Source organism: Papaver somniferum, chromosome 8 (genome assembly GCF_003573695.1).
Source record: "Papaver somniferum cultivar HN1 chromosome 8, ASM357369v1, whole genome shotgun sequence".
NCBI classification, from domain to species: Eukaryota; Viridiplantae; Streptophyta; class Magnoliopsida; order Ranunculales; family Papaveraceae; genus Papaver; species Papaver somniferum.
The window spans coordinates 94480540-94506669 of NC_039365.1; the positions used below are offsets into that span (position 1 = coordinate 94480540).

At 41.3% G+C, this 26130-nt stretch overlaps 1 protein-coding gene across 1 annotated transcript; it reads left to right on the forward strand.

Moving 5' to 3' along the window:
- The first annotated feature begins 3062 nt into the window (after positions 1-3062).
- LOC113302121 lies at positions 3063-6718 on the forward strand. Its single transcript, XM_026550966.1, has 5 exons — positions 3063-3351; positions 4153-4214; positions 4717-4807; positions 5474-5561; positions 5668-6718. The coding sequence occupies exons 1-5, from the start codon at positions 3104-3106 to the stop codon at positions 6370-6372; spliced, it is 1194 nt and encodes a 397-aa protein (XP_026406751.1). The 5' UTR covers positions 3063-3103; the 3' UTR covers positions 6373-6718.
- The last annotated feature ends 19412 nt before the right edge of the window (positions 6719-26130 follow it).

A 26130-nucleotide genomic window follows, 5' to 3' on the forward strand; every position in this document is an offset into this window, starting at 1 on the left:
ATTTAGGGAGATACATGAACAAGTCAGCAGAAATCTTTTCACATCCATCTTGGAGATTATTGTTCTTGTCGAAGGAAAAATAGACAAGAGCAATCTTCAAAACTTATAAAGAGTAATTTCTCCCACCTAAAAAAGGATCGAGAGGTTTTACAAGAGAAGAAAATGATTTTGTTAAACCTTGTTTCATATTCCTCTTTGTTGAGTGAGAATCCGAAGAGGATAGTTTTCTTCCCTTTATTTTTCTGAACAGACTGTTCATTGACCTTTGCATACTTTGAATGGTTGTGAAAATATCTCTAAAAAATGACATAGATTTCTTTTTCTTCTTCTGAAAACGTGATTTTGAAGAAGTTTTTTTAAGAACCTTTGTGCAATCCGTTTATGGGCAATCCTGATTTTTAGTCAAGGTATACTCACGATTTTATGTGAAGTTAACCATGTCTTTCGTATCATGAGAGAGATTAGAACACGACAAGATCACAGGAGTAATATGCTGATTTAGTTTGCTAGAACTTATCGAAGAGTATCGATCTTTCTCTTTAACATCACAATTGCGAGAAGTCGCATTTTCTTGTCTTAATGTTTTCAGTTGACATTCCAGATTTTCAATCTTTTTTAATCCAGACTTCTTTTTCCAATTGAAATTTTCTCTTAATCAAGTAGAGATGTTTGGTCAAAAGACCGATTTTTTCTTATGGAAAAGTTTGATTGTTTATCATGGAATAATCAGAATTGTTGGAAGAACAAGAGTGATTATCAGTAAAATAAGTGAGAGAACTTTCACAGACTTCTTCCTCCGGACAGTAGTCAAGAGTTGACATCCATGCTTTGGTTATGTCACTCACTTCCTTACCAGGAACACCAGAAATGTGATGATCACATTTGTAGCACATGGAAAAAGTTCCATTATCATAGTTTTGTGAACTTTCTTATCCATTTCATTGATTAAGGAAGATTTTTTACGAGACCTTCTTTTACTTTTCCTAAGAGTTTTCTTTAACTGTTGTACACACAGTGAAAGAGCAGAATTCAAGCAGACACATAAATGTGTATCATTGAGATCATATCAGACACATAAATGTGTATATCATTGACCGGAAAGACCATCCCGCGGTACGTATCATACAGATCAAATTTTTTATTTCGATGACCAGGAAATTTCTACAATGTTTAGTGGTGGGTTTTTGGTAAATGAAATAAGCGAGGGGGACGTTATGGGATAACCGTGACCATTGAGAACTCCTCGATGTTACTATCCGTTGGATCTCGAGCCCTAAAATCATATGTCAGGATGGTTTCCTCCTCGAAATATTCAATTCTCTTTGAAACATTTTCTCATACACTACCAGGTCCACCGCCACCACCAAAGTACACCTTCATCTACTCCTATTTCTCGACCAGTAACAATCATTCGATGAACCATAATAATCATCTTTTCAACTATTTGAGCAAGTCATTGCAACATTTTCATCTACTCTAGGTTGATTTTAGTTGAAATTTAAGGGATCTTGGTAATATTAATTATTTATTTTCAGAAATTGAAACCTAGAGGTTCATATATTTGTGTGTGGGTGGGTGGGGGTGGGGTTCAATATAGTTAAATAGTTGAAGAATCTAATGGAGGGATTAATACATACATGATATGACATCTTCAATAAGTTTTCATTGTAGCATTTTCATACTTGTAAAACATAATAAAGTTTCCTACTCATAATGATCAGGTTTGGTTCTTATTTATCATTCTCTGAATCTAAAGAGGCTTTACAAGGTCGTTTATTGAAGGCTATGCCAGTGCCAACTAAAGCTCTCAAGTTTGTAGGGATGTACAAACTAGCCTTACTACTGAAAGGGAAAAGGTATATTTTGTATAACCAAACAAACATTCAAATCATACATGATGATACAATCGATGAATCATAAACGATAAATTTGATCAAAACATCATGTTGTAAATCAACTAAACCTTAACCAATAATAAGTAAATTAGCTATTCATAACTACTGAGTTCATAAATGTATAGTTGAATTAAAAAAGATAAAAGGCAAAGAAAACCCTAGAAGCATAAAAAAATCCGCTTCCTTTCTCCAAAGGTCCACGTTGTGGAATATGTCCTCATATGTGTAGAAGACTTTTCTTTTTATAGATTTTCTCTCCAATTTCTAAGATTAGGTCAAGCCCTCCACCAAATCAGTCATAAAAACAACCCACTTGTTAAGCCGCCAATAATTAGAATTTCTGAAATTCTATCAAAATTTCCCACTAAAAAAGTGCAGTCATTATCGGAAATCAACCCAAATATTCTCTCCGGTCACTCGAAAAATTTGTTGCCGACCACTTGTCAAAATAATGTTCAACCGTTATGATGGCGGTCAACTAACTATCAGGAAAGTGAGTCAATTACCGAGGCAGTTGGTCTGACTTGGCTGACTGATCTGAGTCGGTCTGAATTACCGAGTAATTCAAGCATAATTTCCCCAGTTTTTGGTTGTTTTCCGGCCTAACCCAAGCCATTTTCACTATTTCTCTACATTGTTCAATCACATTCACGCAGCCTAAACATGCATCTATTTGAGCTTCACCATCTTCCTTCCTATAACATCTCAATCAGCGAACTCCCTTTCTCTGCACCACCAACAACAACTCCATCTCCTTGCATTTTTCACAACTAACAACAACAGCACCACCATTTCCTACGGCAACAACATTAATCACCACAACAACAATTACCGAGACCTCCACCATTCTGCTGCCATCTACGGTTCAAATCAAACCTCTCTTCTTGCACTCTAGGTCAGACCCTAGGCATTGTCACTAACACCACAAACCATTAATACAACCTAATTCACAACAAAACTTCCAAATAACTGTGTTTTAATATTTGCCTTGGAGATGAGCGCTCATCTAAGTGAGACCTATATATATAAGCCCAATACCAAAACACAATAGTCAGAGATTATACAATTAAGGCCCAGATAAAGATTGGCCCAAGGCGTGGGGATCCCGTTTCCCTTAAATCGACACGGAAGAGATCGGGGTTATTTTCTTGATTTCTTCTTCTAATATACGTTATTTTTGTGGGAAGTCGAAGAAATAGTATCGGCAAATGGCGGCATTACCCACACCTGGACCAGTCCAGATGATCAATAAGAATAACACCGCAATCAGTACAAGACCAAGCAACACCCCTGTAGTCGCCATTAGCGCTCTTGCTGCTGCTAATTCCACTGCTATCGCTGCCGCCTCCAGTATTAAGCCAATTACAATCATCACGGAGACACCTACACCAACTAAGAACAAACGGGGTCTTAATAAACCCAAGTGTACTACCTGTGGCAATGTTGCTCGTTCCAGGTTCTCTCCCTTTCTCTTCTCTAACTTTTGGGGCTGTTGTTTAACCTAATTTGAATTTTAGGGTTTTTAGTGCTTTACAATCCCCGATTACTTCAATTGTATCGTTTGAAACCCTAGTTTTTGTTAATTTCTTCAATTGTGGCAAAACTGACTGGGGAAAAAACATAGATTTAAGATATGATTTTTAAAAGAGATACTTGTCCAGAACACTGAATTATGAGCGGAGAAGAAATACAATTTGGGCGAGAGGCTGATTGATTATGCCGCTAGACTTTGTTGTACTTAAATTAAGGATGGAATATAGATGTTGATGTTTCTGTACTTGAGGATATTTTTCTCGTAGTCAGCTTAAGTAAAAGGAGAAGGAAATTTTGTTGTTAACTAGTGGGATTTGGTTTATGTTGAGGACGTTTTCAGTAATTGTTGGTAGCTGTAGTCATGAAAGCTTTCTGGAATTTGAAACATCTTGGGTTTAAGGTTTTATGCTTGACAGTTTTAGAAAGGTTATACGACCATTTTTGAATGGGGTTGTCATATTAGGAGATCAATTAGACCCAATTCAAAATAGTATACTGGTAAAGTAGTTATCCATTTCAGTTGAATTCCAATCTGTTAAAAACTGGGTTGAAATCGATTGTTGCAATATAATTTCTTTTCTTGCTTGATTTTGAGATTATAGTTTCTCACTGGCAGCTGCATGGTTGTTGTCTTACATATTGTCAAATGGTTCATCAAATCATCTAACAGACTAACACATTTGTTTTCTGTTTTCTAATAAGCGTTTTTGTATTTATGGTGTAGGTGTCCGTATGAGTCATGCAAGAACTGTTGTGCAAAAGCTCAAAATCCATGCCCCATACACGGTATATGATATTACAAACCTTTGCTTCGTAACTTGTTCTGTAATCTGCACAGTATCATTATCATTGCACGAGGAACTCAAGTGGCCTTTGAACAGTCATTCTAGAAGTTTATACTCCCTCCATCCAAGTTATATAGGCGGAAAACTCAAATATCTTAGATTAAGAAAAAATCTGGGTTTCATAAGAATTCATCTCGTTTCTTGTTTTACCCATTGTTATATTCCCAATACTAGAAACATCAAGTTAATTGCGGTGATATCCATGCAACATTAATAAGGGCATACATGTCAAAAATAACCTAGAAATATAGACTCCCTCTATCTAGTTGGAACAGCAAAAATTTCTTCTCCTCCTATATAACTTGGACGGAGGGAGTAATTATTATCAATCATGGTTCTGCCTGCATATTTTAAAATGAAAGATACACAGACCCAATTTTGTATTGCTGGTTAGATTTAATTGTGATGTTAACTGTTCTTAATATTTTTTATTGGCATTGCAGTTCTTAAAATCAGTGGAACTCCGTCAGATAAGTCGCCGTCTTCAAACCCTACTCTGTTTGAGCCGCAAAATGCTGACGCAACTACCCTGGGGTAAGTAAAATTATCAGTGTTTCTCTTGTGGATGGGGATTGAATCTTCGTGGGAATGTTTCGTCTTGTGTTTATACTTTACAGCAAGGTTATTTGGGGCGATAGTTCTTGGCTCAAGTCGTCAATATAACTAGTCAGTAAAATAGCAAACCTTTATTCTTTCAGTTTGGGTTAGATATCTTATCATGCCACTGACTAAAAAATATAATGTTATGTTACGTTGTTGTAATCAAAGGCCCTGCACTAGGCTGCAACAGTTAAATACACGTTGAGGGATGTTGGAGAAGTATTTTTTCTCAGAACCAACAAGAAAAGACAATACATGACCTCTGCTGCTAGGATAGGTTAAATACTCCACAGAGGTTTAATTTTTTTTCTCCATTTTCAGGTGTTCTGACCTCATTATTCATTTGTTATTGTTATTGTTTATAAACTGTCCATATTTTTTCTATATGGTATTGATCATCTTCTACTTTGTATCACTTTATGGCTATTCTCTTGCTCTATTGCGGAACTGTTGCTCAAAGTGTTAAACTTTTCTGCATTATCAAATTTTTATGGTTCATACCCTTAACTGGTTACTGACCAAGGACTTCCCGAGGCTTAGATGAGTTTGAAACTGTATCCTTCCATGAGCAAAATTTCCAACTGCCTAATTTTGCTTCAGGACTTCAATAAGGGCTTCTGCACTGCGTCAACTCTCTCAACTCAACGGATCACAAGTTCCTCGCCCGAGGAAGCCAACCACTAGAAAGGTACAAATTCTGCCACTTGATGTCATGTCTGATTGTCATATGCTCTAATTTCCAATTGATAAAACAAATTATCCTGATCTGTGGGGGTTGTCGGGGTTATTTCCAGGAGGCTGCAGATATAAATCAGTGGAGGTTCTCCAAGTTGAAGGAGTACAAGGACAGAAACATTGAGACAGAAAATGAAGCTTTCGACCGGTACATGCAGAATGTTAATTTACTGGAGGAAGCATTTTCTCTTAATTCTTCAGTGGATGGCAGCAGTGCTGATGAACCAACCTCCAGCAGTTTGAAAGATACTGATGAGAGAGTTGTACACGCACTGAAAGCAAAAGTTGGATCAAATATTGGGAGAACAGATAGTGTGAGAGAACGTATACGAGATATTGTTAATCAGGGATTGAGGAAGTTGCAAAAAGTGGAATTCAATGATGAGGTACTTTCAGCAGATGCTGATGATTTGGATTCGCTAAAGGAGCCTAAAAGGCAAAAGAAGGAGAAAAATGTGCGTGCTGAAAGGCTTTTAGATATTAAAGATGTGATCGATAAGTTAAAAAAAGCTAGAAATGAAGATGATTTACAGTCCTGCATCAGAATGAAGGCCCAGTTGTTTAAAGGGTGTGGAAAAGCCTCAGTTACAGACAATTATGTTGGAAGGTCGAAGGAACAGATTATGGGGAAGGATGTTATACCGGGAAAGGATTTACCAGCCACGTATGTTACCAAGGTTGACGTAAGTCAAGAACTTCTACATTCTCTAGACGCTCACTTCTCTTCCCTTGAAGAGATAAAATGTCCTTTGACAAGCAGGTGAATCGAATTCTATACTAGAACTTGCATCACCAGTACAGATATTGCCCGTCCTTATTCTACCAATTGTCGACATGTTGTAAGCTAATGTTAGTTAAGTTTGTCATATACCTTAAGTTAGTTCAGTTTGACATGTATCAGATGCTCGAGCTACTTATGTCTAGTGCTTAGTTTGATGATAAATGCCTTCAAAATCTGCATTTTCCTCTCGTCTGGGCTTTAGGTTTGACTAAGCAGCGCTAATAAGAAGCATGCTGAACGAGTAAATATAGTTGTATTTGAGATTATAACTTGTCTTCTTATTTCGGTAAGAAGATGGTTAACTGTTGAGAACTCTATGCAGTTACTTATCTCGATCTCTTTCACTGAATGGTGAAACAAATGTTTTAGTTTTAGAAGACCCAAAACTTAATCTTGAATTTTTAAGTTGAGACTTTCATCAAAGGAAAGAAAAACCAAGTGGCTGGGGCCTGGGGGGAATGAAAGATCCGAATAGGGGACAACTAGTAGGTTCTGTGGGACAATTGAAGAGTAATGAAAGAGACTTCCAAATTGCTTCTGTATTCTATTAATTTTAATTTTCTCTAAAATCTTTTCATACCTTTCAAGGAACCTTAATATGGAAATGGAATAAGTAGTTTTCAAATGATTTGATGCTTTTTAATCTTTATCTCTAGATCTCTAACAAATTCCACCCTCTATAGCTTTTGCTTTTCTACAAGTCTTTAGGGTAGAATTCATATGCTCGATTGCTCGGTGAAGTTATGTTTGATTTTTTCGTATAAATCATTAAAAAAGAAGAAGATGGGATTAGTGGACACATCCCCCTCTCTCATATTGGAATCCTAAATGGGGTTTAAAAGCATACTACACCATTATTACAAGAGGAATTCTAACTTTCTCTGATACATCTCCACAGAGTAACCACCACCACCTTTAAAGACCCCTACTTACAATTTGGTTTGGTGGGTGCGTTGATGCTTTCTTTGTTTTTTGCTTGCTTTATTCTCTCATCCTTCTAACATGCCTTTCTTGGTGATGTGTTTTCACAGGCCATCCTCCATTTAAGCAAGCCTGTCAATACCACAATTATGTGTACCATTTGTTTTCTTCTACCTTTTTTTTTTTTTTTTTCGAAACGGGCACCTTTCTTTATCGCTTTGTACGTTTTTCTTATCTTGTAATGTTCCAACGATTACCGTAAACAATTACAATAACACTCCATTCCATTTCCTATCTCAAAGAAAACGATATATATATCCATCTCAAAGTAAAATGGTTTTTGAGTTTTCAATGCTGATCTTAACTTATCTGGCTAAATAGGGGCCTATGACATTTAATTGGGGCCTATAGATTACTTCATCTACTTAATACACAATGATAAGGGGTGTATAAATTTATGGAAATTACCAAAATTATTCTCAAAAAAATATTAATATTACTAAATTACTCCCATGAATCCTTAATAATAAACCTAACTAACTAAAATCAGTTTTCATTTCTAACCTAAAAACCGATTCTTCATCTCCTCTACTCCCTCTTTTTTCATTTTTTTGAAACCAAAAATCGTTGATGATCGACGATCCAAAAACGACTAATCGTTTTGTTTCTTCTATAAAATGTCTAAATCATCAAGAATGAAGCATCCTACTAACATGAATTATTCTAGTGATAACGATCCGTATTCTACAGGAAAAAAAATCAAGCCGAAAAGAAATATAAGTGGAAATATAATCTTGCTACTCCTAAAAGCCTTTGAGACCTCGTCGAAAAGACGGTAAAAATTTGAATGCTTCCCACCGAAACCCAAGGGGCACGGGGAGTAAAGCCAAAGGGATCATTATGGATGACCCACCACCTCAAGCGGAGCAACCAACACTTGAAGAATCTGATTCCGAAACACCTACTAAAAAAGAAGGTGATGATAGATAAATTGAAGAAGAAAAAGGTGATGAGGAAGGTGGTGGCAAGGAAGGTGGTGAAGAAGAAAGTGATGAGGAAGGTGGTGGCAAGGAAGGTGGTGAAGAAGAAAGTGACGAGAGTGAAAGTGATGAAAAAGAAGGTGAGGATGAAAGTGAGAGGAGATAAGAGAAGTCGTTCAAGAACAAGACCAAGGAGGAGATGCTAAAGAAAAAGGTAAGAAGAAAGAAGGACCAAAGAAGAAGAAAGGTGACCACATATGCCCGACCCGCTGAAGATGTTTGCTCGCGGCCCTGATGATCCACCTTTAGGGATACCCGGTGATGGAGGAAAGGTATTATGGGGTTATAAAAAATCCCAAAGGTGCACAAGATGTTCAACATCAATGATACAAAAACCAAATCACATGATAATGATATTATCATTGTTCACAAGCCTTTCCCATCACGTGATTATTGGAACGACAGAGCGTTCCACAGATATCCTTTGGATGGTCCATCTCCAGCAGATGACGCGGCAATTCCGGGTTACATACTGTGGTACCTCAAAGTTTCGCATACTCGAGTGATACGAGTAGGTGAGAGGCCCAAGATAGAGGACAAAGATACGACTCTCGATTACTTGGTGCGTATTGTTACTCAATTACGATTTTGTTAATGGTTTTAACATTATGTATTGAATTTTTCTTATTTTAAATTGAAACAGAGAAGACGAGTCGGACACTTGATAACTCAAGCAAAGCTAGAAATCAGAAAGGGAAAAATGTGAAGGCCAATGAAAAGCTAATTGATGAATTGAATGGTCTCGAAGATGTAGAAGCTGGTGCAAAGTTTGGGAAGCAGGATGATGATGATGATGATGATGATGAGGAGGAGGAGGAGCCAAATTATAAGAGGAAGAGACCCCCCCCCCCCCCCTCAAAAAAAAGATGACTGAAAGTGCATCGAGCAGCGCTCAACCTGGTAAACGAGGACGCGGTGGACGTGGTCGTGGTGGGGATGTTCATGAATGAATGGTTATATTCATGTTTATGTCTTTAAGGATGGATAATTATGGAGTCAAAACTTGTGTCTTGTCTTAAACTTATTGTCGAATTATGTTTGGTTACACTCCTAGTCTATGAATGACTTAATCTGGTTTCTAGTTTATGAATGACTTAATGTGTGTGGAAAAAATGGAGGATTCTAACATTCTTTCTGTCAGAATCGGTTTACATATAACTATATGTAATCCGATTCTGACAGTTTCCCAAATGTTCAGTTTTAGAATCGGGTTTCATGTATAAATATGTAATCCGATTTCTAAGAAGAAAAGTTATGTAACTTTTAGAATCGGATTACATGTATAAATATGTAATCCGATTTCTAAGAAGAAAAGTTTTGTAACTTTCAGAATCAGTTTGCATGTATAAATATGTAATCCGATTGCTTAGAAGAAAAGTTCTGTAACTTTTAGAATCGGTTTACATATGCATTAAAAAAGCCCGATTTGTTAGAGGCAAGTTTATATGATTTTGTAAGGAAACAATCGGTCTATGTGGTCATATATAAAATCCGATTGTTTGAATTGAGTTAAAAAAAAAAAGCCGTTGAGACTTCATCTATATAAGGAAAACCTCTTTGAGCCACTCCCACATCACACACTTAGCCTAAAAAAATGGAATGGGAACCGTTTGAATATTTGTGTCTGGTTAAATCCTTTGCCAATACGTTCCACGAACGTCCGAATGAAATCTATTCAATGTTTTGGAAGAGAGTTAAAGAGTTCTTTTACGGACGTACTGCGAATCCCAATAACCGAAAATGGAGAGACTTGGCTTTTCGATTCAACTACATAAAAAGCGCAATGCGAGAGTACGTAATAGTTAGAAATATGGTGTACCACTATCATCCACGAGCTCCTCTTAGGGAAAAAGTGAGTAATGCGATCATTTTTATACCTATTTCAACTACACTAGTTCACATACTAACATATAAGAATTCATTGAATTTTAGCTGGAACGTTTCAACGGGCTATGGAGAATTCGTAATGGGGAAAGAAAGTTCATTCACCACAAAGAATACACGATGTTGTACCGACGTGCTCGGAGGTTCATTGACGAGCATTTGATGTGTCAAATTCTAGAATTCCCATATTGAGTCATATATATATGTAGTGGGCTAATTTCCTAAACTATGTAATGAATATCTTGTTTCTGAAAGTAAGGCATAATCGCTTTACATGTGCATTACAAAAGCCCGATTTTAGGAATTCGTTTATGTGGGTATCGATCAAACTCCGATTCTGGGTTTACATCTTCCCAAGCATAAAACTCAACCCAGAATCGGTTTACAAATGCACTAACATCAACCGATTCTGGATCGAGTAATTTTTTTTTTACAGGTTTTGATTATGCATTAATGAAAGTTAATCTCAGGATTAACTTGATTAAACACTTTTTAACTTTTCGAATTAGCACAAATAACAAGGACATATCAGTCATTAATATAAATAGTGGATAAGAAGTTTATATGAATTATTTTTTAATGACCATATTTTGTTACGTAGCTATAGATCCAATTAAATGGCATAGGCCCCAATTTAGCCAAAATATCTAATGTAAACGCACCAGATTCCGATTCTTCCCCATTGATCAATAAAATTGCAAAACTATTGGAGTACACACAAACAAGAAAATTGACAGAGGGTAGGGTACATTGAGGATGGAATCATAGGCAATCTTTAATTCCAACTAACTTTTGTTGATTATCAGAATTAGGAATGCCAGTGCGAATTTCTCATGCGTCGTTTTCGATTACATTGACACTTTCATATTCTAATTCCATTCCATCTATAGCTAGATATTTATAGTTAACACGGGTTCCATTATTTTCTTCTTCTTTTTCTTATTCGACCATAAAAAGAAAAGACTTCCAATTATATATGAATATACCGATATCCTTATATTCCTACTAGTTCACAAAAATCATAAAAAGATCATTTGAATTGTTAAGTTGAAAGAAAAAAAGAAGACCATCATCAATGGCGCTTAATTACCACAAAATAAGTATGAGTGGGAGTATGGTACAATCAATAATAACAACTTTCAGACAAGCATGTCAACTCGACAATTCTTTTTATTTTTTTCGATGATTTCTCAACTTTGTAATTTACAAAGATTTTCAAACCCAGGATTTTGCATCCTGCCTGCCCATACTTATATGGCTACTTATTCTCCTCCATGACAAGTCCTTTCTTTCCCGTGAAACCTATCCCATGTGCCTATACTATGTACTTGAAAGAAGAATCATCAATGCTAGCAAGGTTGCTACAGAGGTTAGAAAATCAGTATACTAATGAATTATCATGGTTGGAATTTGATCCGATTTATCTTTTAAAAAATCAATAAAGAATGTTGTGTTGCTTGTGTATTATAGTGCCGCTATGGTTATGGTTATAGCACCATGAATGTTTACTGCGATTTGAATGGTCCAAAATGATGGGCCTATATTTCAAACCACTTGATCTGGTCTTCCTTAACTCTGGCACGACAAAGACTTCTTTATATACACCCCACTAGGTGTTTTTTAAGCACATTTTTTTTTTCTTTTCTCTTTTCATTATGAGGACGGATCCGTTGACAGGCTCCAATATTACAAGATCTAAGAGTGCATCCCAGCCTTTAGATATTCCAAAATTAATGGTCAAGATCTAATTGACGGAATTAAAAATTTCCGGGTCAATCGATAACCCATCATGTGTAACTTTCGGTTCTCTTTCTTCCTCCTTCATTTTCGATCTTCCTCAGTTCGCTTTATCAGTTCATAACTCCATGAACTCATGATAAATCAAAAAGATCACAGATTAAAATACTCAAAGTAGCGTGGAAGTAGAGAAATAATTCTTCAAGGTCCATATGATGTATGTGGTTCATAGAAAAACATGGATTTTAGGGAAAATTCTTCGTAAGTTAGGGTTCTAAAAGTTTAATCATTTTTTTTCTTTTAATGTACTACCAATTCCACTATGAGGTATAGATTGTGTTCGTAGATGAGGTGAAGTCATTTGGATTACGTTTATCAAACTTGATAACTAGATCTTATGGAACTCTTGATGATTCAAATCTCTGTTAAACCAATCATTCTACTTTACATGACGAAATTCTACATGAACCTATATTTTTTCTTAAAGTAAATTAATCATATAATTTTGGCAAAAACTAGGAAAATTACCAATTGAAGATTGAAACCCTCGTGTTTTCCAGTATTCTTTTACATTTGTGCATAAGCTTTCTCTTAGATACAATAAATCTGACTCTGTACATTTTATTTTTTGCATTTGAAGAACTTTTCTTCTTCGATGCTGTTAATTTTGTTTGTAGTTCGTAGGATTCATGACAAATCGAAGATTGAACAGGAAAGAAGAAAACAGAGGAGGGAAGAAGAAAATTGACCTGAAAGTAAAAGAAAAAATAAAAATGGGTCACGGGTTTTCGAAAATTTTAAGATATACTTGTTTAATCACCACCGTCAGTTTTAGTAAATCTAACGGGTCCTAAGGCACTGTTAAACCCTGTATGTTTTGAGCCTGTCAACGGATCCGTGCTCTTTCATTATAAACCAACTGGTAATGACAATATAAGTAGATTGAGATTATGTTAAACTTAACATTAAAATATTAGTATTAAGATAAGTACTGATGACTTTGTCGCAGAAATTTTCAGGTCATGGAAAAGCAGTTGGAAAGCATCGTTGCATTGCGCATTATGTTGAAATAAAAGAGTGGGTGTGCTTATAGAACAATCCAAATGTTAGATTCCAATACTAATTAAAATAAATTAGATGTCGATCATTATTAATTTACCGATGTGACACGGTAATCAACCCCAGCTACGATCATTATATAGTGGTAATCACGTGAGCTTACGTTTTTTATGCTTCGTGTTTAAGAAGTTTGGTATAATGTGCTTGATTATGATATGAATAGTTTTGTCCCAATAATAATTCAATTTAGATGCTGAAGCACTTGTGTATTTTGTATGCAAATTTGAGCTTTAAAAGTCGGAATAGAGATAAGTTAATTAACTTGAAAATGAAAAAGAACCAACTTTCAGTAAGAGAAAATGAGAGTGCATTTTATTTCATTGGTCTGGTACCTAAAAGAAGCTGATTGAAGTACCTTTTAAGTTGTCTATGGTTTTTAGGCAGGACACACAATGAACTTATTGTGTATTAATTGATGAGATGATAACTATGGTAGAGAGATGTATATTGGAGTATAACGTGGAACTAGTGAGTGTTGTCTGGAGTTTATAATTAAAAGGCAACAGTATCAAGGAGAGAACGAAAATGACTCCATTACCTCCATTTCATACACAAAATATTTTTATCCTACTTTTTTTTTTATACGTGGCATTTGCGTAGACAGGCCTTCCTAGCAGCCGATGTCATTGTAGTATAATGATAAAATCATTCGGTGGTGATATCACCGATCGGAGTTCGAAACTCGTCAGTACCGTATTCTTTACCGACCAAAAAGAAAAACTGCCTTCCTGAGCAGATCCAATCCAATGCCCATATATGTTTGTTGATGGTGGTTTTTAGCTTAGGGTTAAAATCGTAAAACCTTAGTCTGGCGTGACGTCGCTCTGTAAGGAAACGGAGCCGTGAGTACCAATATCTCCACTAGCGCATTTATTGAGCCTTTCAATACGTCTACGAGAAATTTACCAGGGTACCTTTTTTTATATATCTATACGCTATGTTCCACGAAAGAACCCTCAAGTATCGACTGACATTGTCTCCGCACATGCCATCCGCGCATGCTAGCTAAGTGTGCCAACGACATGCCAACCATGCCAGCCACACCTCCGCGCCAAAGGCATTCCAACCATGCCAGCCGCACCTCCGTGCCAACGGCATGCCAGCCACACCCCAGCGCCAAAGGCATGCCAACCATGCCAGCCGCACCACCGTGCCAATGACATGCCAACCATGCCAGCCACACCTCTGCGCCAAAGGCATGCCAACCATGCCAGCTGCACCACCGTGCCAACAGCATGCCAGCCACACCTCTGCGCCAAAGGCAGGCCAACCATGCCAACGGCATGCCAGCCACACCTCCGCGCCAAAGTCATGCCAACCATGTCAGCCGCACCACCGTGCCAACGACATGCCAACCATGCCAGCCACATCTCCGCGCCAAAGGCATGCCAACCATGCCAGCCGCACCACCGTGCCAACGGCATGCCAGTCACACCCCCGCGCCAAAGGCGTGCCAACCATACCAGCCACACCCCCGCGCCAAAGGCACGCCAATCATGCTAGCCGCACCACTGTGCCAACGGCATGCCAGCCATACCTCCGCGCCAAAGGCATGCCAACCATGCCAGCCGCACCATCGTGCCAACGACATGACAACCATGGCAGCCACACCTCTGCGCCAAAGGCATGCCAGCCATGCCAGCCGCACCACCGTGCCAACGGCATGCCAGCCACACCTCCGCGCCAAAGGCATGCCAACCATGCCAGCCGCACCACCGTGCCAATGACGTGCAAACCATGCCAGCCACATCTCCTCTCCAAAGGCATGCCAACCATGCCAGCCGCACCACCGTGCCAACGACATGCCAACCATGCCAGCCACACTCCCGCGCCAAAGGCATGCTAACCATGCCAACCGCACCACCGTGCCAACGGCATGCCAACCATGCCAGCCACACCTCCGCGCCAAAGGCATCCCAACCATGCCATCCGCACCACCGTGCCAACCATGCATGCCACACCTCTGCGCCAAAGGAATTCCAACCATGCCAGTCGCACCACCATGCCAACCATGCCAGCCACACCTCCGCGCCAAAGGCATTCCAACCATGCCAGCCGCACCACCGTGCCAACGACATGCCAACCATACCATCCACACCTCCGCGCCAAAGGCATGCCAACCATGTCAGCCGCACCACCGTGCCAACGACATTCCAACCATGCCAGCCACACCTCCGTGCCAAAGGAATGCTAACCATGCCATCCGCACCACCGTGCCAACGACATGCAAACCATGCCAGCCGCAACACCATGCCAACGGCATGCCAACCATGCCAGACACACCTCACGCGCCAAAGGCCCAACCATGCCAGATGCACTGCCATGCCGCTGGCTGCCAAACGGAGGGTTGCAACAATCAAACAACTACCCCTCATGAGATGCAGATATCAGCCGTACAAGTTCGCCACCAAACGCATGGCAACTTCTGGCCCAATGCCAAATTCCACGGTTTATGCCAAAACCCTAATTTGGCCGCGCCTAAAACATGCCAAAGCCATGCCGGCCATGCCTCTGGATGCCAAACGGAGGGTTGCAACAATCAACGGCTACCCTTCCCTCTGAGATGCAAATCTCAACCGTACAAGTTCGCCACCAAACCCGTGGAAACTTCTGGCCCAATGCCAAATTCCACGGTTTATGCCAAAACCCTAATTTGGTCGCGCCTAAAATATGCCAAAGCCATGCCGACCATGCCTCCATGCTGCTGGCTGCCAAACGGAGGGTTGCAAAAATCAACGACTACCCTTCCTTCTGAGATGCAAATCTCAGCCGTATAAGCTTGCCACCAAACCAAACGATTTGTGGCAACCTCTTGGTTGCGACGCCAAAATTTCGCGGTTTGCACCAAACCCTAATTTGGTCGCACCAAGAGCATGCACGAGCCATGCCGGACATGCCTCCATGGCGCTGGCTGTTAAACAGAGGGTTGCAACAATCAACAACTACCCCTCCTCCTGAGACACAGATCTCAGTCGTCCAAGCTTGCCGCCAACCCACACGACTTGTGGAAACCCTTTGGATTCGCTACCAACTCTTTGGTCAAGGAACCCTAATTGGCCATGCCAAGAGCATGTGCAATCCATGCCAACACCGTGGCCACGACACTGGATACCAACGGAAGGTAGCCACAATCAACGACTACCCTTCCTCTCAAGATGCAAAATCTCGGCCGTCGAAGGTCGCCACCGAACCGGCAAGCCTCTCCATTTTAACTTTCCAAACAATAGCAACATGCTACACGTTTTCAACGAAAACACTCGAGACATCAAGACATGTCACAAACTGGGGGATGCTCATCAGGGTATTGGTCTGGCGGTTTACAGCATGCGGCGTGCAATACGCCCGTTACAAGAAAGTGTCATAATAGTAAGGCGGTTAGTAATGACAGGAAATAATGGTGAAACATATCCTTCATTATGGAAACATCAATTCCAGGCGTTACCCATTACCATTCTCTTCCATTACTCAACCGTTTCACTTATTACGAGGCCAGGGTACGTTTTGTTGCGACTTGTATAAATAGGTCCGACCTATTTCCAACAAACGACATGTTTTGGTCAGGAGAATACAACACTCAGAAATCACCTGTTAGCTTTCCACATTGCCGGCGTTTCACTTTCTAATACAAGTCGTAAAAAAACCACTCTTCCAGAATCAACTATTCTGGTCTCAACACTCTCTTCGCTTCCCTCCCCAAGACCAACCCTTCTCCTTCACTTTGTGACCGAAGCAAGTCTGGAGCGGACATTTCTTGGTTTAGGCCGGATTTGTACAGATTGATCTCTCGAATCTAAAGTACTCCCGTACAGTACATTATTTAGGGTTTAGACTCGTTTCTCACCCATACACGAAATTACCAAAATCAGCAGAAACCGTTTTCACCTTCAAACAATTGGCGACCATAGTGGGAGATTAATATCTCGGTTACAATATCAATTTCCAATTTCTGACTTCATCTTTCAAACGCCGATCTCAAGATGGTAGAAGCAAAAGTCCGCCCGGGAATCGATGGCTCAGTTATCAGCTATCACACGACAAGGAGTGACTGGGGACTTCTCGCGATCACGACAATGCTTCCCACAAAACTTGGACTTGCATCCGGAAGATCCAGTTTTGTTTGGAGATCCAAAAACCGAGTAAGTCTTTTTAGGCGAAATACATGGTTTACTACTTCAAATTTTCACAGGGATGATAAAATCGATAGCCATGTTATGTTTCATCCCATGCCCTCTACTGAAAACACAACATTCACAATTCGATGACTCTCCTGGGGTATTTATGCTACTTATAGTCATAACCAAAAACATCGTTATTCTAAAAACAATTCATTCCAAAAGAATAATCCAAAACCCTCATAGGTGACGATTATGTATCAAATCAAACCATGAACCAGGCGTTTTGTTTGCCTTTCAAAAAAAAAGAAAACCTAAATAAAGAAGTTCAGAAGACAAGAGTACATTCAAGGAAAACCATCTAGTAATGGCTTGCTCTTTTTGGAGAAAGCCTCTTTCGTGCTTTCGAGAGCCGCCTGTTTCAACTTCAGCTCCCTGGATAACCTTTTGATCTCTACCTCCTGCTGTGCGACCTCATCCACGGAAGGGCCTTCAATCGCCGTGGTCTGCAACTTTTCGATCTCAGAGAAACCTTCAACAAACCAGGGAACGTTGAACCTGTGGTCTACGCACATATCACGATGGAACTTCCAGCTTGAGACCACGTCCTCAGAAACGGTATGGACAGTCACTTTGCACATGTCGTCAATCGAAGATAAAACTTCCTCCACATGCTTGACCAGCGCAAACCGACTAGTGACCTTTTTGGTTGTGGCGATGTATCCATACCTTTCCCATATCTTGGTATATAGCGTTTCGTATTTGGCTGGCACGCTGAAGCCGCCGATCAGCACATGATATGGATAAGGGACTAAGTATGGAGGAGCGAAAGCGGCGCCCGAAACTGAACTGGTAACCGGCAAGGGATTCCTAACTACAATTGTGTCGGCAGTCGCTGGAGCACTTTCCGCTACTTGAGCCGCAACAACATCTTCATCTTGATCGACCTCCATTTACGGGTCGCCAGGCGCAGTTGCCACGGTTGGAGACAAGGTTGTATCTCCATGGTTTTCCACCTCGGGGCCATCTTCAGGAGCGAATTCTCCCTGCGATATCACGGTTTAGACGTTGTTCAAAAAAAAAAGAGCAGGGAAGAAGAAAAATACGTGGAAGACTCACTGATTCACTTTCAGACCAACTAGAAAAAGACTCAGCGCTGCTGTTGGAAGAACTATTTTCATCATCACTAGATTCCAAGCTTTCCTCCTTTTTGGGATCTTCTTCACCGCAAGAAGTCTCAGTATTGCTACCCTCTGCCTCGAGAGCCTCCATTCTCTGAGGCTCGACATTTCCACCCTCTGCTGCGAGAGCCGCCGTTTTCTGACTATGTGCAAGCTGGGCAAAGGCTTTCACACCCTGATTAAGGAATAAGGAAAGATTTTCAATAACGAAAGAATTTTGCAATCTGACTGAGTGGGCAAGAAAAAGAATACATACACGAACGTTGGAAGAACTGAAGGTCACGAGAGCCGTCTGATCCGACGGAAAGCCACCTGTACGACTTTTCGACCTTCGCTCCTTATCTTGGGGACTGGTGTCTGCGTTAGGAGATTTCCGTTTGGGCGAGGAGGGATCACTTAGTAATGGATGTTTTTCTAAAGTTGCAGAAGAAGGCTTACCACAAGTATTCTTCACTACGTTATTCACGAATCCATGAATGACAAGGAACTCGTCCTGCCAGAATATGTTATACTTGGAAGTTGTTGTCGTCTTTCGTCCTGAGAGCAAGAAGGGAAGCTTATACCCGGCTCAAGAGAACTAACATCAAGAAAAGGTGGCAACAAGTTTTCTGGAACAACCGACTGACGAGAGAGAGGGACCCCCTGGTCAAATCCCATATGCCGAGCCGCCCTGTCAATGTTGTAAGAAACTGCCTGGCAAGATCCTCGAAAGAAAGACGGTACATAACCAGGCGTGCAACTTCGCATGAACACAACCTCCCCAACGCTCGTATTCTTTTCAGAAAGCAAAGATGTGTTTGAAACAGAGGAAAAAGTGTCCATTTGAACTATGGAGGCATGCACCGGGGCCCATGGACGAAAGTTAATTTTGTAGGATTTGTCGAGGAATTCAACCAGGTTCGAACCGGATTTTGGACGCCAGTTCACCCAACGAAGTATCCTAGAACCATCCCAAGACTCGGGAAGTGAAGCCAGCGGTTTGGGAGCGTACTTCTCGAAATGCTCCCACAACCATGCTTGGAGGAAAGAGACATGGACGTACGAGTCCCCTTTCATGTAACCATTTGAAGCACACATGTCCGCAACCAGATGACCCAAATATGTATACAGAGAACCGAGAAACAAGCCGCCAATAAGGAGAACAACACCTTGCTCTAATCTGATGGCAAACTTAATGAGCCCCTGCCTTATCTCTTTCTTATCCGAGCCGTCGTCAAAAATATCCCTGGATAACCAAAGAACCAAGAACGCCACGACATGTGCTATTATTTTGATCCGGCTCCGACTCATCTGGAAACCATTGAGATACCCACCATCTATAGAAACACCTCGTCTCATTTTCCTTCCGGACAAGGCCTTTCGAATTCGCAACAAGAGCAGCGTGCATTTGTTATTCATCTTCAGACAAGGTGATATCAAGATTCCCTGTTATGGGAAGGTTCAGCAAGACGACCACACTCTCTAAAAAGATAGTCATTTCAGCCCACCTGCATATAGCCGTGTGAGTATCTGGACACCATCAGGAGATAAAAACAACTAAATTCGGGATGTCTTTCCTAATTTGAAGTACCACAAAAGCTGTGACGGCACCAATGATTTGCGCCTTGGTCAAATTGGCTCTTACGCATTCCTGACTTATCATGAATTGCATCCATTTGTCAAAAGAGCGCAACGGACCATGACAGATTCTGAAGTCAATGGAAGAGGCAAGATACTCTTTCCTCTGAAGGCAAAACCGTATTACACAACCTGGTCGAACCGACGGGGCGTCTCACCCTCTGAAACGGTCAGAAGGACAGGAAAAAACTTGGGATGATTCCTCCTATATGTGGCGGACGTTGTAAAGAATTCATCATCCGTGTTTGGCTTGGAGCTACCAACGTTTTTCAAGGCCGCGACAAGGTTTTTCTCAGGTGACATCCTAACGAAACCTTCTTAAGCTACTTTCACTTTTCAAAGTAACTACAACAAAAAGAAATGGGTATGAAGAAAAGTTACTACTGGAAGTAGGGTGCATGAAGATTACTTTATCAGCAATGGAAAATTCATTTTGGTTGCAAGTCAATCTATTTCAGCCGCAAGTCATAACACGCATAGCCAAAGGAGTGGGGACTGATACTCACGCAAGACAAAGACATACGCTACCAAGAGACACACCCCTCGCCTAAACCGTGCGTTGCAGCGGGAAATACGCTCACGGCCAATAAGGTACGCCTATCACCGCGGGAACTATGCTCACGGCCGCACAAAGAAAAAGAAAAGGGGAAACCCTAACACCAAGTTTTCCTGAAATCAATGGCAGTCGCCTACCCATGCATGCCTACTTTACGCAACAATTTCTTCCAACGCTATTCATGAGGTGACCGATGTTGTGGTAATCAAAGAGGAATTGTTTATGATGAAGTCTTTCTACAAATTTACGGAAGACATACCTATGGCTAGGGTTTACACCAATACACAGGAACAATATTTCTACAAATTTTTGGAAAATGTACCTACGGCTAGGGTTTGAATCAACACAAGAAGAACAAGCTAAAAGAGAAACGCTGGAGTACATACCTGGAAAATGCTCCCCCACTTTATCCACTTTATTGTTATTGCTCTACCGCTAACACCAGGACGTGAGAACAAAAATACGAGATAAAAAGGAGAGATAACCCCCTTTTCTAGGCGTGACACTTTTGGAATTTGAATAAGGAAAGGATTCCCTATTTGAGCCACGCATGGAAAGAGGCAACCGGGCCCGCAACGACAAGCTGCACGGTGCCAACAGTCTGCGTCCAAGCTGAGCAGCGCCAAACGCCCACGCCACTCCAAGCCAGCACTCACGCCATGCCAAGCCCATGCGAGCTCTTATGCCATGCCAAGCCCATGCCATCTCCCACGTCCACGCCAAGCCAGCGCCCACGCCACGCCATGCCGGCAGCTCACGCACGCCAAGTCTATGCCAAATCCCGTCAGGTCAATGCTAACGGCTCATTCCAAGCCAATCCAATGCTAACGGCTCCATTCCAAGCCGACCAACGCTAACGGCTCCATTCCAAGCCGAGAAATGCCAGCGGCTCACTTCGCACCAAGCAATGGAAGCGGCTCCCCACCGATCCAAATTCGCGCAAAGCCTCCAACATGGGAATCGCAGATGTTCCTTGCCTCCGAAAAAAGTTAGCCGGATCTTCCTGACCATCTTTTCATGACTTGCCGTTTCGATTTTGTCCTTGTCTGTCACCATCTTATGCTTACCTCACAAAATTGCTTATATTCCGAGCTAAGCAGGGGACTTAATGTTGATGGTGGTTTTTAGCTTAGGGTTAAAATCGTAAAATCTTAGTCTGGCGTCACGTCGCTCTGTAAGGAAATGGAGCCGTGAGTACCAATATCTCCACTAGCGCATTTGTTGACCCTTTCAATACGTCTACGAGAAATTCACCAGGGTACCTTTTTTATATATTTATACGCTATGTTCCACGACAGAACCCTCAAGTATCGACTGGCATTGTCTCCGCACATGCCAGCCGCGCATGCTAGCCAAGTGTGTCAATGGCATGCCAACCATGCCAGCCACACCTCCGCGCCAAAGGCATTCCAACCATGCCAACCGCACCCTTGTGCCAACGGCATTCCAGCCACACCCCCGCGCCAAAGGCATGCCAACCATGCCAGCCGCACCACCGTACCAACGGCATGCCAACCATGCCAGCCACACCTCCGCACCAAAAGAATTCCAACCATGCCATCCGCACCACCGTACCAACGGCATGCCAACCATGCCAGGCACACCTCTGCGCCAAAGGCATGCCAACCATGCCAACCGCACCACCGCGCCAACGGCATGTCAGCCACACCTCCGTGCCAAAGGCATGCCAACCATGCTAGCCACACCTCCGCGCCAAAGGCATGCCAACGATGCCATCCGCACCACCGTGCCAACGGCATGCCAGCCACGCCTCTGCACAAAAGGAATGCAAACCATGTTAGTCGCACCACCGTGCCAACGGCATGCCAGCCACATCTCCGCGCCAAATGCATGCCAACAATGTCAGCCTCACCACCGTGTCAACGGCATGCCATCCGCACCTCCGTGCCAAAGGTGTGCTAACCATGCGAGCCGCACCATCGTGCCAACGGCATGCCAACCATGCCAACCACACCTCCGCGCCAAAGGCATGCCAACCATGCCAGCCGCATCACTGTGCCAACGGCATGCCAGCCACACGTCACGCGCCAAAGTCCCAACCATGCCAGCCACACCGCCGTGCCAACGACATGCCATGCCGGCCATGCCTTCATGCCGCTGGCTACCAAACGGAGGGTTGCAACAATCAAACGGCTACCCCTCCTTCTGAGATGCAGATCTCAGCCATACAAGTTCGCCACCAAACTCATGGAAACTTCTGGCCCAATGCCAAATTCCACGGTTTATGCCAAAACCCTAATTTGGTAGCGCCTAAAACATGCCAAAGCCATGCCGGCCATGCCTCCATGCCGCTGGCTTCCAAATGGAGGGTTGCAACAATCCATGGCTACCCTTCCCTATAAGATGCAAATATCAGCCGTACAAGTTCTCCACCAAACGCGTGGCAACTTCTGTCCCAATGCCAAATTCCACGGTTTATGCCAAAACCCTAATTTGGTAGCGCCTAAAACATGCCAAATCCATGCCGACCATGCCTCCATGTCGCTGGCTGCTAAACAGATGGTTGGAAAAATCAACATCTACCCTTCCTTCTGAGATGCAAATCTCAGCCGTACAAGCTTGCCACCAAACCAAACGATTTGTGGCAACCTCTTGGCTGCGACGCCAAATTCGCGGTTTGCGCCAAACCCTAATTTGGCCTCGCCAAGAGCATGCACGAGCCATGCCGGCCATGCCGTTGGATGTCAAACGGAGGGTTGCAACAATCAACGGCTACCCCTCCTCCTGAGACACAGATCTCAGCCGTACAAGCTTGCCGCTAAACCACACGACTTGTGGCAACCTTTTGGCTACGCTTCCAACTCTTTGGTCACGGCACCCTAATTGGCCACGCCAAGAGCATATGCAAGCCATGCCAGCACCGTGGCCATGACACTGGCTAGCAACGGAAGGTAACCACAATCAACGGTTACCCTTCCTCTTAAGATGCAAAATCTCAGTCGTCGACGGTCGCCACCGAACCGGAAAGCCTCTCAATTTTAACTTGCCAAAAAATAGCAACATGCTACACGTTTTCCACCAAAACACTCGAGACATCAAGACATGATACAAACTTGGGGATGCTCATCAGGGTATTGGTCTGGCGGTTTACAACATGCGGCGTGCAATACGCCCGTTACAAGAAAGTGTCATAATAGTAGGCGGTTAGTAATGACCAGAAATAATGGTAAAACGTATCCTTCATTATGGAAACATCAATTCCAGGCGTTACCCATTACCATTCTCTTCCATTACTCAACCGTTTCCACTTCTTACGAGGCTAGGGTACGTTTTGTTGCGACTTGTATAAATAGGTCTGACATATTTCCACCAAACGACAGGTTTTGGTCAGGAGAATACAACACTCAGAAATCACCTGTTAGCTTTCCATATTGCTGGCGTTTCACTATCTGATATAAGTCGTAAAATAAACACTCTTCCAGAATTAACTATTATGGTCTCAACACTCTCTTCGCTTCCCTCCCCAAGACCAACCCTTCTCCTTCACTTTGTGACCGAAGCAAGTCTGGAACGGTCATTTCTTGGTTTAGGCCGGATTTGTACAGATTGATCTCTCGAATCTAAAGTACTCCCTGCAGTACATTGTTAACGGTTTAGACTCATTTCTCACCCATACACGAAATTACCAAAATCAGCAGAAACCGTTTTCACCCTCAAACAATGTTATAGAACATGTTCTCAAGACTTGATCCTCCGTATCCTATCTTTAGTATCACCACAACCAACACATAAGTTATTCATTTGGTGCATTAAAAATGAGAATGCAGTGTAATACCTGTTACATGTACTGTCATTATCATGTGTTTGAATCAAAGTATTTAGTTCGCTCCTCGGTCCTGCTCGATGGGGAAACAAGGAGAAAAGAGTTCGCACTTGGAACTCACCAAAACTCGGTCTAATATGCGGATATACTTATGCGAGACTTAAAGTCCTACTTATCATTTATATTGTTACTAACATCAAAACTAGGAGCATCGGTTGTTTTGACCAAAACTCGAGGAAACCGGCCTTCGAACTCATTAAAATTCGTGAAAATCGGATTTGGAACTCGCCAAAATTTGATATCTATAAGGAATTGACGTAGATCATCTCGTCAAACTAGTAGTAGAGAGTACTTTCTTGAAAATCGGTTAGGAGAGCAATTTTAGCTACTCTGGTTTATAATGCATGTAGTTTAATATTTAGTGTTTGGAATGAAAATAAATGAATCTATAATACAAAACAGAATGGGTTTTTGAGCCATGGATGATCGGATAACATTTTGAGAGACAAATGGATGATCTGGCCATCTCATTCTCATCCTATCCAAAAACATTTGATGGTCATGTGATTTGTAACCTCCCTTTATTTGAAATTACATAGATTAATCTTTGGCGGATTTTATCAACACAACAATAACTAAGATATTTATGTACTTCGCTGTCACCTCATAACTCAAGAGACTTATTATCAATTAATTATTTTTTTGAAGCCATCAATTAATTGGTTGTAGATATTTATGTACTTTGCTTTGAAATAGATTATTTAGTAGATTCTTAGAATTTTCCAAATTACTCAAGGAGAGTAATAATTAAAGGTCACATGAAGTTATCAATTTTAAGAAGCTTCATCGAGGTAAGTAACAAAGATTGATCTTTATTTTGAACTCATTTTCTTCTATTTATCTACCAATAGTACAAAAAATCGAGGACTTTAGTAGTTAATTATAATTCAATGAAGATCATATCACGGATTAGCTTCTTGCGAAGTGTAGTGATGTTTCTAATTCGAAGCACTTGCTTATCTGGAAACTCGAAACCAAGATTGAGAGAAAAGCACAAGTGTTACTGAAATTTCAAGACTTGCAAATTTACTTTTGAGTTTGTAATGTTTTATTTTGGTAGTTTACTACTAATGATTTTCAATCACTTGAGTTCACAAACTCATAAACTAAGTTTGGGAATAAATAAGCTTATAGAACTCAAAATATAAGGCAAATAAATTACTTGAACGAACAAAATCTAGAGAAATCCTTTGAGAACTTTTTTCTTTAGAGTTTGCAGTTATAGTGAGTTCGCGAACCTATATAAGAAAAACTTCTCCAGAGATATATTTGAAAAGGAGAGGGTATCAAGTACACAACCAACTTTTCGTTCGGCAACCCTAGAGGAGTTCATGAATTAGGTGCAAAACCATCGAATCAATTGAATGTTGTTAGAACCCTTAGAAGTGGTAGAGTTGTAGACAATAAGGTAACCATGCCCGATAGTGAACATACTGTAGTTCACCCCTTAGGATCTCACCTCTCAGGACCAGTAGCTGAAGAGACTGATAAAGTTTCTGATGATGTGAATTCGGTTCTTGAAAGGTCTGTTTTTAGGCCTAGAGCCCCATTTCCTCAGCTATTAGTACCAACAAAGAAGGAATCGAACTTTAATGATATAGTGGAGGTTTTTAAGCTAGTTACCATAAACCTTCCCTTATTAGATGCAATTAGGAAAATTCCTGCTTATGCCAAGTTCCTTAAGGATATGTGTACGCGAAAGCGAAAACTTAGCGTCCATAAGAAATCCT